This window comes from Nansenia antarctica (genome assembly GCF_963989245.1).
Source record: "Nansenia antarctica genome assembly, chromosome: 1".
Taxonomy (NCBI): domain Eukaryota; kingdom Metazoa; phylum Chordata; class Actinopteri; order Argentiniformes; family Microstomatidae; genus Nansenia; species Nansenia antarctica.
In genome coordinates this window covers 36365541-36377742 of record NC_137674.1, presented here as the reverse complement: position 1 = coordinate 36377742, position 12202 = coordinate 36365541, and the positions used below count along the sequence as shown (strand labels likewise).

The window sequence follows — 12202 nt, the reverse complement described above, 5'->3', positions numbered from 1 at the left end:
ACATTAGAGCTACCGCTCTACCTACCCTGTCTCTCTCTCTCTGTCTCCCTCACCCTCTCCTTTCCCTCTCCCCTCTCTCTCCCTCTGTCTCCTCTCTCTCCCCCCTCCCTCCCTCTACTCATATCCCCCAGGTCGGCCACATCCGATGACCTCCAGGACTGATCCTTATAATGTAACTGTGATTAAAGCATCAGTGTTTAAAATCCAGGAACCATGCTAGGCTAACAATGTCAATGTCTACATATCCCAGTGAAGCGTGAAGGGTGTAGTCAAGTAAACGTGGGGATGGAGAGACTGCGTAGTCAAGGAGAAGTGGGGATGGTGAGACTGCGTAGTCAAGGAAACGTGGTGATGGCGAGACTGTGTAGTCAAGGAAACGTGGTGATGGCGAGACTGTGTAGTCAAGGAAACGTGGGGATGGTGAGACTGCATAGTCAAGGCTTACCTGGTCTCTATGAGGTCAAACAGGTGCTGCCAGCGGTCTTACCTGGTCTCTATGTGGTCAAACAGGTGCTGCCAGCGGTCGTTGATGTCCTTCAGCTTGTCGTTGACCTCCGTTGTCTCCTTGGTCTTGTTGCTAGCGGTGATCAGCTGTTCGCCCAGCTGCTTCAGGTGGGTCTTGTTGTCGCTGAAGAGGTTGATCTCCTCCATGCAGTCCTGTTGGACCACAGAGACAGTGAGTGTGTGTGTGTGTGTGTGGGGGTGGGGGGGGGTGTGTCTGTGTGTTTGTGTGTGTGTGTGAAGAGCTTGATCTCCTCCATTCAGTCCTGGTGGACCACAGAGACTGTAAGGATGTGTATACTGTGTGTGTGTGTGTGTGTGTGTGTGTGTGTGTGTGTGTGTGTGTGTGTGTGTGTGTCTTTTGCCTCTGTGTGTGCGTGTGTACTGTGTGTGTGTGTGTGTGTGTCCTTTGCCTGTGTGTGTGTGTGTGTATGTGTGTGTGTGTGTGTGCTGTGTGTGTGTGTCCTTTGCCTCTGTGTGTGTGTGTGTGTGTGTGGGGGGGAGGGGGAGGTGCATTCTATAGGATCCTACAATATACATTAACCGTGGATTAAACATCACTTCACCACAGTGTAGATTAGAGTGTAATCACCATGACCACCAGTCCCCTCCCCCTCCCCCCTCCCCCTAACACCCCCCCCCACACACACACACACACACGCCATCACACACAAAAGAGGCCGACCACAAAACAACTCCACGTTGCCCTGCTGAGACTGAAACAGCTGTCGTCCCGTCCATCCATTCATGAGGAGCAGGGTAATTCACAGCTCTCTGAAGACTATGGACCCCCACACCCCCTGCTCTCCCTAAACCTAACCTCCTCCTCCTCCTCCTCCTCCTCCTCCTCCCCCTTTCTCTCCCTTCATCCAAATCACAGGACAATAACCAACCAACACAACACAACCATAGGAATGTCTTCCTTTCGCTGTGTTCTAGCCTGGGCCACTTGTAGAGTGCTAGCTAGCTTTGTTTACTTCCTTATCCCCCTACCGTAGACCTTTGATCAGCTGGAGAGGAGAGATGGTCGACACCACAGGACCATGGGTAGTTATTCTGTATAGCTCTGACTATTCAGTAGAACTCGAACTGTTTTGATTGAATCTAATTTATTGGTACGAGCCAATAAATAAATCAACCATTATGTTGATCAAGTCCACAGTCACTTGGCTAGGCTCGTGAGAGAACGCTGATCTGAGCAAATACAAGATAAGCTTTTTATCACGGTGACCTGAACTTTCTTTTTCTTTATCGCCGTGACCACAAACACGACATGGAGCTGGACCGTACGACCCTGTCAGGAGGTTCTGATTCTGGGAACCCCAGGGCCCAGATGTTCAAAGCTTTTAATCTGGATCAGAATGATCCTGATTCTTTTTTTGCTGTCCAGGATCAGAGTGAGCTGGCTGATTTCCCTCCTCAACGACTCAAAATAAGTCAGATAGATCTGATCCTGGATAGCAAAAAAAGAATCGGGACCATTTTGATCCAGAGCTGTGGCCCCCCGCAGCCACCCCCCCCCCCCTCCCTCCATACCTTCTTCAGCTTCTCCACCATCTCCTCGATGCTGAGGTCGGAGCTGTGGGCCACCTTGTTCTCCATCTGCGTCAGCCAATCACAGAGCTCCTTGTTCTTCTCGTTGAAGATGATCCAGGCGTTCAGGCGGTCCGCGATCTCCTGCTTGCGGAGAGACACCTGGGGGGGGGGGGAGGCGGGGGCGCAGAGAGATGGGAGGGGGGGGAAACAAAACACTGGGTATTAAATCGATGACATTTACAGTATAGGTTAATAACCAGGCCAGCATGGAACATCATATGGTTTTATTTGATAGTGATTCAATATTTTATAGTGACAAATAAATTCAGAACGTCAGAGAAGTTGACCTGTACTGCAGTTCTATTCAACAATAAACATTGATAAATCAAAGAATCAGTTTACACGGTAAACATAAGACATAATAGAATATAAAGACATACATAAAGTACAGAATAAAGGTAAACTAAAAACAATTGCAAAATGTTGCAGGGAGATCAGCAATTCAATTTCTAAAACTCCCAAAGGACAAAGTTACTACGGGTCGGTAATTATGGTTAATGAACACATGAAGAACTGGGACACTGATACAGGCGGCGTGTGTGTGGCTTTTTGGCAGTGACTTTATTGAGTCACCGAGCTTCTAAATTAAGTTTGATCGTACTATTCTTCACGAGTGAGACAGTTTGGAAACAAGCTCACACTCTTAATGGCTCTCGTGTTCACGAGCGAGACAGTGTGGTGATGTGAAGATCACACTCTTAATGGCTCTGGTGTTAATGAGCGCTCGACAGAGACGACATCAGCCCTTCCCTCCCCACCCAGAGAACAGGCAGGCAGACACACGTCCTCACACACGGAAACGCAAACAACATCCTCATCAACATAAAAAAAAAAAAACTTTGTGTCCCGAAATAATACAAACACAGACTCAATCTGTTCAGCGCTCAGACACACTACAGAAAAGTACAGAAAAAAAGAGTCTGAAAGAATCAAACAAAGTTTCGCCAAGGAACCGTAACGAAAAAAAAAAAAATTGAGCTAACTATTAACGAACTACGCTAAAAAGTCAACAAAATATTCATCTTAAACAATGAATGAATGGTCTTTATTGTCATTGCTATAGTACAGGTACCAAACAACGAAATTTGGGAGGGGGGGCTCCCCTGGTGCTAGGAAAGAAAAAAAAAACTAAAAAAACAAGAAGGGAAAGGAGCTGGTTTACATAAATAAAGGCTATGGTGTAGTGCCGGAGGAAAAAGGAAAGACGTAGGCAACGTAATGATAACTGTTTAATCAAAATAACAACTTGTACTCTCAGTACAGGACCAGAAAATAGATCACCAAAACTCTTGTCTCTAAACAGGAAGGTGCAACGTTAATAATCTTCCCCTCTGCCCCTAGTGCCAGAACTGGTTCCCTCCCACTACACAACCAACAGTAAGAGGAGAACATGAACCCATAATGTAGTCACTACACCAGCCCCCCCAGTGTTCACCTCAATATTGGAAATCCTCACGGCGAGGAGGGCGTATGGCCCGGCCCCTACGATCGTAGGTAAAGTCAGGAGGTGCGGGAGGAGGTGTGACATCGCCCACCACGTCCTCCTGCAGGGAAGGACGGGGGGCAGTGACGACCGGGGGCTCGCGAGCTGCGGGGGGTTGTCGGGGTCGGAGGGGGGAATGTCCAGGGCGCGGCAGGGGAGGTAGGACTGGAGGCCGGCCTCTGCGCGGTGGCAGGGCCAAGTCCAGGGGCAGTTCAAGGTCCAAGTGGGCCGGTTTGAGGCGATCAACGGACACACACTCAGGCCTACCCCCCATGTCAACCATGAAGTTCTTGGCTCCGGCCTCGATGACACGGAAAGGCCCGTCATAAGGAGGACGTAGTGGAGTCCTGTGGCCATCATGACGAATGAAAACGAACCTCGCTGAGTGCAGCTCCGGGGGCACCCTCGAAGTAGGGACACCATGCTGCGTAGTCGGGACCGGGACGAAGGTCCTGGCGCTGTCCAGCAGGGAGGCGCGCTGAGCGGCGGCGGACCAGGGCTCCGTTGACTTGGGAATGAAGTCACCGGGGACCCGCAGCGGCTGTCCAAACACCAGCTCAGCGGACGACGACTGGAGGTCCTCCTTAGGCGCTGTCCTGAGCCCCAGCATGACCCACGGCAGCTTGTCAAGCCAGTCGCTGTCCGTGAGGCTGGCTCGAAGGGCGGCCTTCATGGATCGATGGAAACGCTCACAGAGCCCGTTCGCCTGCGGGTGATAGGCGGTCGTGCGGTGGAGCTTGACCCCCAGATTCTCCGCCACCGCTGCCCACAGCTCTGAAGTAAACTGTGAGCCACGGTCAGAGGAGAGATCAGCAGGGGTGCCGTAGCGGGAGACCCACACCGCGATGAACGCCCGGGCCAGGTCGGGGGCTGTCGTTGAGGAGAGCGGAACTGCCTCCGGCCAGCGAGTCGTCCTGTCCACCATGGTAAAGAGATAGGTGTATCCGTGCGAGGGGGGCAGCGGCCCTACCAGGTCCACGTTTACATGATCGAACCTCCGCTCAGGCACAGAGAACTGCTCCAGGGGGGCCTTGACGTGTCGATGCACCTTGGCGCGCTGGCAGGCGATGCACGTGTCTACCCAGGCCCTCACATCCCTCTTGAGCCCATGCCAGACGAATTTCTCTGACACCAGCCGTGAGGACGGTTTCCTACCAGGGTGAGACAAGCCGTGTATCGCCTCGAAGGCGGGGCGCCTCCAGTTGGCGGGGACCACCGGTCGTGGCTGACCCATGGAGACGTCGCACAGGAGCGTGGCCCCTGCGTCACCGAAAACCACCTCTTCTAGGCGCAGTCCTGTGTCCGACAACTTGAGAGCCTGGACGGCGGGGTCGGCGGCCTGGTCTGCAGCCATGCGCGCGTAGTCCAAACCCAGTTGGACCGCACCAACCACCGCCCTGGAGAGACAATCCGCGACCTGGTTGGACTTCCCAGCAACGTGCTGGATGTCTGTGGTGAACTCGGATATGTAGGCGAGCTGGCGCTGTTGGCGGTCGGACCACGGCTCCGCCACCTTGGACATGGCGTGCGTGAGTGGCTTGTGGTCCACGTAGGCCGTAAACTCGCGGCCCTCAAGTAAAAAACGGAAGTGTTTGACAGCAAGCCACAGCCCGAGGAGCTCCCTGTCGAATGTGCTGTACCTTTGCTCTCTGGGAGACAGCTGGCGGCTGAAGAATGCAAGAGGCTGCCAGGCGTCCCCAACCCACTGTTCGTACACCGCTCCCACAGCAAAGTCAGAGGCGTCCGTGGTGAGAGCAGTGGGTGCCGAGGGCGAGGGGTGGGCCAACATGGCAGCGCGGGCCAGGGCCGCCTTGGTGTCCTGAAAGGCTTTGACACGCTCCGCCGTCCAGTCCACCGGCTGCTTCAGAGTCTTGCCCTTCTGGGCATCGTACAGAGGCCGCAGGATGTGAGCGATGTGGTGGAGGAAGCGATAGTAGAAGGTTACCATCCCGATGAACCCCTTGAGCTCGCTGATTGTGCTGGGGCGCGGGAAAGCAGCGACAGCTTCCACCTTCGAGGGGAGGGGGGTCACCCCCTCTGCGGAGACCCGGTGCCCGAGAAAGTCGATGGTGTTCCGTCCGAACTCACACTTCGCCGGATTGACAATCAGCCCATGTTGGCTGAGCCGTGTGAAAAGGGCCCGGAGGTGGGACAGGTGCTCCTCCTCCGTGGTGCTTGCGACGAGGATGTCATCCAAGTAGACGAAGAGGAATGGTAGGTCCCGGAGCACCGAGTGCATGAGGCGTTGGAAGGTCTGCGCCGCGTTCTTCAGGCCGAACGGCATCCGCAGAAACTCGAAGAGTCCAAATGGCGTGATTACGGCCGTCTTAGGGACGTCCTCGGGGTGCACCGGCACCTGATGGTACCCCCGTACCAGGTCCACTTTGGAGAAGAAGCGTTTGCCTGCCAGGTTCGCTGAAAAGTCCTGGACATGTGGGACCGGGTAGCGGTCAGGCTTGGACGCGTCGTTGAGGCGGCGGTAGTCCCCACATGGGCGCCACCCGCCGTCTGACTTAGGGACGATGTGCAGGGGAGACGCCCAGGGGCTGCTCGAGCGCCGAACGATGCCCACCTGCTCCATATGCGCAAACTCCGCCCTGGCGATGGCCAGCTTCTCCGGGTTGAGGCGCCTGGCCCTGGCGTGGAGGGGAGGCCCCTCGGTCTCGATGTGGTGCTCCACTCCGTGTTTCACCGTGGGCGCGGAGAAGGTGGGCTTGGTAAGGTCGGGGAATTCGGCGAGCAGCCGAAGGTACTGGTCACTTTCGGCGAGCGTATTGGACCACCCGCTGTAGACCGCCTCCCCCTGCGTACAGGCGAAGGAAGCGAAAGTCTGTGAGTTGACCAGGCGCCTGTTCCCCACGTCCACCAACAGGTTGTGGGCGCACAGAAAATCCGCACCAAGGAGGGGAAATGTGACAGCCGCTATGACAAAATCCCACGAAAAGCATTGCCCTCCGAAGCACACGTCCACCGCCCTAGTGCCATAAGAGCAGATAGGTGTGCCGTCCGCGCCTGCCAACTGCGGACCACGCTCCTCCTTCGCCACATCCGATCTCTCTGCCGGAATGATGCTCCACTGGGCACCTGTGTCACAAAGGAAACTGCGACCAGAGGCGGTGTCTTGTATGAAGAGCAGCCTGTTGTTGACGCCAGCGCTCAGGGCCACTACTGAGTGCCGGCCCCGCCGTTTCCCGTCGGTCCGAAGGTGCAGGGTGAGCGGCACCGTTTGGCCTTGGCGCCAAAAGTGGCGTGGTAGAAACAATGGCCCGCAGCGTTACCCTGCTGGCCAGAAGGTCTGGCGTCATCCTTCGCTCTCCTGCGACGGTCGGGTGGCGGGGCGGCCGCGGGAGCGAGCAGGTCGGGGGACCGTTGAGGCATGGCCAAGACGAACCGGTCCGCCTCCCTGGCCAGGGCGCGGGGCTCCATGATGGCGGTGTTGGCCAGCGCCATCCTAACTTGAGCTGGCAATGTGCGCATGAACAGCTCTGTGAAGAGGATCATGGGGTCTTCTATACCGAGCAGGTTTAGCATCCTCTCCATGCGCGCAGAAGGCCTCTCGTCACCCAAGTCCGACATGGCAAATAGGCGCCGCACCCTCTCCGCAGTGGACAGTTCAAATGTCTCTAGAAGCAGGGCCTTGAGGCGCTCATATTTGTTCGTCGTCGGGGGAGCAGACAAAAAACCTACCACTCGAGCTGCGGTGGAGCTGCCCAACATTGCCACAGCATGGTTGTACCGGTCGTCGTCGTCATCGATGTCACTTTTGTTGAAATGTGCCTCTACAATAGCAAACCATGCAGCAGGCGTTGAGTCCCAGAACTCTGGTAGCTTGAGAGTGGGAGTGTGCGCACCACGCGTTACCCTGACAGGGGATGGTGATGGCTGCCGCTGGTTTGAACGTCTTCCTCGCCCGGACATTTTGCAGGATTGTAATGTTCGCTCGCTGGTTTTTGTACACAATTACGTTAACAAAAATCCACGTCGGGGGTCACCAGTGTAGTGCCGGAGGAAAAAGGAAAGACGTAGGCAACGTAATGATAACTGTTTAATCAAAATAACAACTTGTACTCTCAGTACAGGACCAGAAAATAGATCACCAAAACTCTTGTCTCTAAACAGGAAGGTGCAACGTTAATAATCTTCCCCTCTGCCCCTAGTGCCAGAACTGGTTCCCTCCCACTACACAACCAACAGTAAGAGGAGAACATGAACCCATAATGTAGTCACTACACCGTACACTATTCACTATACTATACTGTACAGATAAAACACTGTGCTGTACTCTATGCTATGCTATACCTATTCTAACATTTCCTATTTCTCTGCAAGCTTATGTACCCTAGGGTTGTCATATTGCACATAGTGTTATTGCACATTCATTTAAAGTGTCGCAGTTTGCAGGCTTGAAATGTACACATTTGTGCCTCAGCACTACACCTGATTTTTCAATCCAGCAGCTGCCATCAGAAACAAACGTGTCTCCTCAGACTGGGTAGCCTAGGGGTTAGATTAGTAGTGAGTGTGACTAACAGTGGCAGGTACATCGTAAGGGGGGTAAAAAGTCACAGAGACAAGTTCATGGTGGATGGTGTCTGGGAACATTAGGAGGAGGTGTAAGCAAGCAGCACCCTTCAGCTGAGTGTTACACCGCAGCCCCAATTGTTCTGGGACAAGCAGAAGGCAGGGGAGTGCGTCTCGTGAAACCACCTCTACATCTAATCATATCATCGGATTATATTACTGGAGTTGAGAGCTGTGACTGTACTCTCATAGACAGTTCAGCCAGAAAACGTTTCAGTCAAGCTTCTTCTTAACAGGCCAGAGAGGCTGGGGGTGAACGCCATTATGGTCTCCATAGCAACCCCCCCCCTCCCTGCCCCCCCCGGTCTGACTGATTTCCAATACAAAAGGCCCTGCTTTGCTTCCTGAAGCCTGAGATCATTTCTCCCTGTCTCCCATCACCATCTGTTCACAGCCCCCCCCCCCCCCCCGCCCCCCCTCAGACCTGTTGTCTCTCCCCAGTAACTCTCTAGCCTCGTCACCAAACTCAGCTGACTGTTTTTTCAAACAAAAACAACAACTCCTCAGAGATGTCAACTAACTATTTTTCTTTGAGCATTGATTTAGTAGTTTTTCAAGTTTTAACTGTTAGCTGGGTTGTGTCACACCGCCCCCCCCCCCCCCCCCCCCCCACCCACACACCCACACACACACACACACACACACATACACCAGAAAACAGTCAGAAGGTTCAATCTGTTCAAAAACAAACCACTGATTCGATAAAGAAATTGAGTTTCTGCCCTCACTCATTAGGAAATAAGATCATGCCAACTTTCTTTCTTTGGTTTGGTTGCTAGGTTGCTACATTGCTACAGCTGCATCACCAACAGCCACTCAAACACAAACAATCACACACAGTCACTTTGTTTGGCCAAACTGCCTCCACACACACACTCAGACGCACACACACAAACAATCACACACAGTGACTTTGTTTGGCTAAACTGCCCCACCCCCACACACACACACACACACCCACAACCTGTGCCCTGAGGCTACCTGCCCTACCTTACCTTGAGACAGAGTTCCTCCCACACCCCCTCCCACACACACACACACACACACACACACACACACACACGCACGCACACACACACACACACACACACACACACACACACACACACACACACACACACACACACACACACACACACACACACAGCTCAGTCCCCCCCCCTACCTGCCCTACCTTACCTTGAGACAGAGTCCCACTGTCAGTGGAGGTGCTCCATTTGCTCACAAACCCTCCCTCCCCACACCCCCCCCTCCTCCCTTACCTTCAGACATAGCTCCTCCCACTGGCAGTGGAGGTGCTCCACCTGTTCCTGCAGCAGCATGACGTCGTCAGAGATGATGTACTGAGCCAGGTCCGTCTTCATGGTGCTGAGCTCCGTCAGACTCTCAGCCCAGTCGTCCAGCAGCGAGTCCTCTGCCTCCTGCATACCATAACACACAACCGTCAGGCCCCTGGCTCTCTCCACACCACACCAACCCTCTCAGCTCCAACCCTCCAACTTCCCTACTAGCCTCTCTCTCTCTCTCTCTCTCTCTCTCTCTCCCTCTCTCTCTCCCTCTCTCTCTCTCTCTCTCTCTCTCTCTCTCTGTCTCTCTGTCTTTCTTTCAGTCCTCCAGTAGAGTCCTCTGCTTCCTGCATACCATAACACACCAGCACAGCAGCAACCGTCAGGCCCTGAGCTCCACACACCACCAATCCTCTCAGCTCCAACCCTCCTACTGCCCTACTAGCCCTCTCTCTCTCTCCCTAACCCTGTGTCTTTCTCTCTCTCTCCGCCCCAAGAGGATTAAGGGCTGCAACAGGCCGGCCGGGACAGGGAGGGGAGGGGGAGGGTTCAAGGGGGAAGGGGAGGGAGGGAGGGGAGGGGAGGGGTCATGGGGAGGGAGGGAGGGGTCAAGGGGAGGGAGGGAGGGAGGGTGGGAGAGGAGGAGGAGTAAAGAGGGAGGGGAGGGAGGGGAGGAAGGGGAGGGGGAGGGGTCAAGGGGGAAGGGAGGGAGGGAGGGGAGGGGTAAAGGGGGAAGGGAGGGAGGGAGGGGAGGGGTAAAGGGGGAGGGGAGGGAGGGGTAAAGGGGGAGGGGATAAACCCATGATGTGCCAGAAGGGATGAGTTGAACAGCCAAACCTGTTACCCATGTGGCTTTGCTGTCGTGTGCTAGCTAACAGGTACCTTACCTGCTCTAGATCTGCTTACCTACCAGGTAGCTTACCTGTTCTAGAGCAGGCTAACTGATGGCTGTGTGGTCTATCTAGTCTGGATGGAAGATCATACACAATCACCTTTGATAACACCTATTCTATATCCTATATATATAACACCTAGTCTATATCCTCTATATAAAACCTATTCTATATACTATATATAACACCTATTCTATATCCTATAACACCTAGTCACCCTGAAACGCCGCAATTTGCTTCTATCCTTTAGTGTATTTTTTTTGTCAGTATCTTTGCAGAAAGTAAGTTACGGTATTTACTTCAAAGTACACTACATTTACTTGTGTAAGATGGAAAGTGGAAAATAAAGTGGAAAATGAAAAGTTCAAAGCAAAAAAACCACAGAGATTCCAGGGCTATAGAGTTGAAAACAGCGTGTTAACATTGGAAATAATATGTGTTGCAAATACATAGTGTTTTGTACCTGGTTGGAGTTTGAGTTTGGGAGAAAGTGGTCATTATATGCACTTTGTGTGAAAGCAATGTAAAATGAGTCACAGTTTTGTCCACATGGAATTCTTTTTCGCTGGCTGTATTGAGTTGTCACAATGTGACTTCAGTTTTGAACTTGAACTTTATACAGAATACAGTGTGTGTGTATCTGTATGTGTATGCGTGTATTCGTGTGTGTCTGTGTGTGTATGTGTGTGCGTGTGCATGCGTGTGTGTGTGTCTGTGTGTGTGTGTGTGTGTGTGTATGTGTGTGTGCGCGCGTGCGTGCGTGTCTGTGTGTGTGTGTGTGTGTGTGTGTGTGTGTGTGTCTGTGTGTCTGTGTTGAATAGTTACCTTGTTGAGTTGCTCTGCGTCTCTCAGCTCGTCCTTGTGTTCTGGGATCGGCTGGTCCAGCCTGGCCTTCAGGTCATCCAGCTGCAGCGCTCTATCCACTAGTCTGGCCTCACAGTGCTCCCAGTTCTGAGCAGGGGAGAGCAATCAATGGTAGATGGTAAATGGACTGACTTATATAGCTTCTTATTCCAAAGCGCTTTACAACTGCCTCTCATTCACCCATTCACAGTTCTCGCACACATTCACACACCCAATGGCGGCAAGCTACCATGCAAGGTGCCGGCCCAATGACGACCTTGCGATCATCAGACGCCGGCTCTACCTCCTGCGCCACAGCCGCCCCCCCATCAATTATGAGATGAGATGAAGGTTGAAGTACACATCAACACAGAGCACACTGACAACCCAACCCAGCTGAGGTCAAACACCTTAGTTGAGGTTTAGAAAGAACAGAATATTAAATCATGTAAATAGAAAACATGTAATGACTGAAACATTCAAATGAATACAAGCCGGGTGAATGAAAAGGGAAGAGATGTGTGTTATGATGGGATCTATAGCCTCGTTAATCTGGTATGAACGTGTCAATCAGTCCCTTTGTGAATTTCATCCATTGATCACCTGCTGATCATCCTGCTTCCTGCACCCTGGCTTTAATCAGACCAATCAGACCACAAACCTGTTGACACCTGTGGCCAGGTGGGACTAGGGGGGTGTTCCATCAGTGTTGCTAAAAGAAAATCCAGGCTTATTTTTGATGGTAGACCTACAGCTATTGTTGATTGTTGTTTACATCCTGCTTATTCTATTATTGATTTTGATTTAGTATTTCTGCTGCAATGCCTATTTGAACCTGTACCTGAGAATTTTACTCCTTGTATCCGTACATTGATGTAATAAAAGCAATTCTGATTCTTATAAGTCTTAAGCAAGACTTTATAATAAGCCTGGATTCTCCTTTAGCAACGTTGATGGAATACCCCCCAGGAGTCTCAGACAAGGTGTTTAGGTCAGTGAAACGTAAACTAAACTCTCGC

At 52.5% G+C, this 12202-nt stretch overlaps 1 protein-coding gene across 1 annotated transcript in view; it reads right to left on the bottom strand.

Moving 5' to 3' along the window:
- The window catches only part of syne2b (spectrin repeat containing, nuclear envelope 2b), a gene marked incomplete at its 5' end in the record, with an annotated part of 186906 nt that overhangs the window by 33452 nt on the left and 141252 nt on the right, over window positions 1-12202 (bottom strand). Inside the window, 4 exon segments of the mRNA XM_080522419.1 lie at window positions 488-657; window positions 2038-2196; window positions 9424-9582; window positions 11166-11291. Coding sequence (XP_080378545.1) covers window positions 488-657; window positions 2038-2196; window positions 9424-9582; window positions 11166-11291 — 614 coding nt within the window.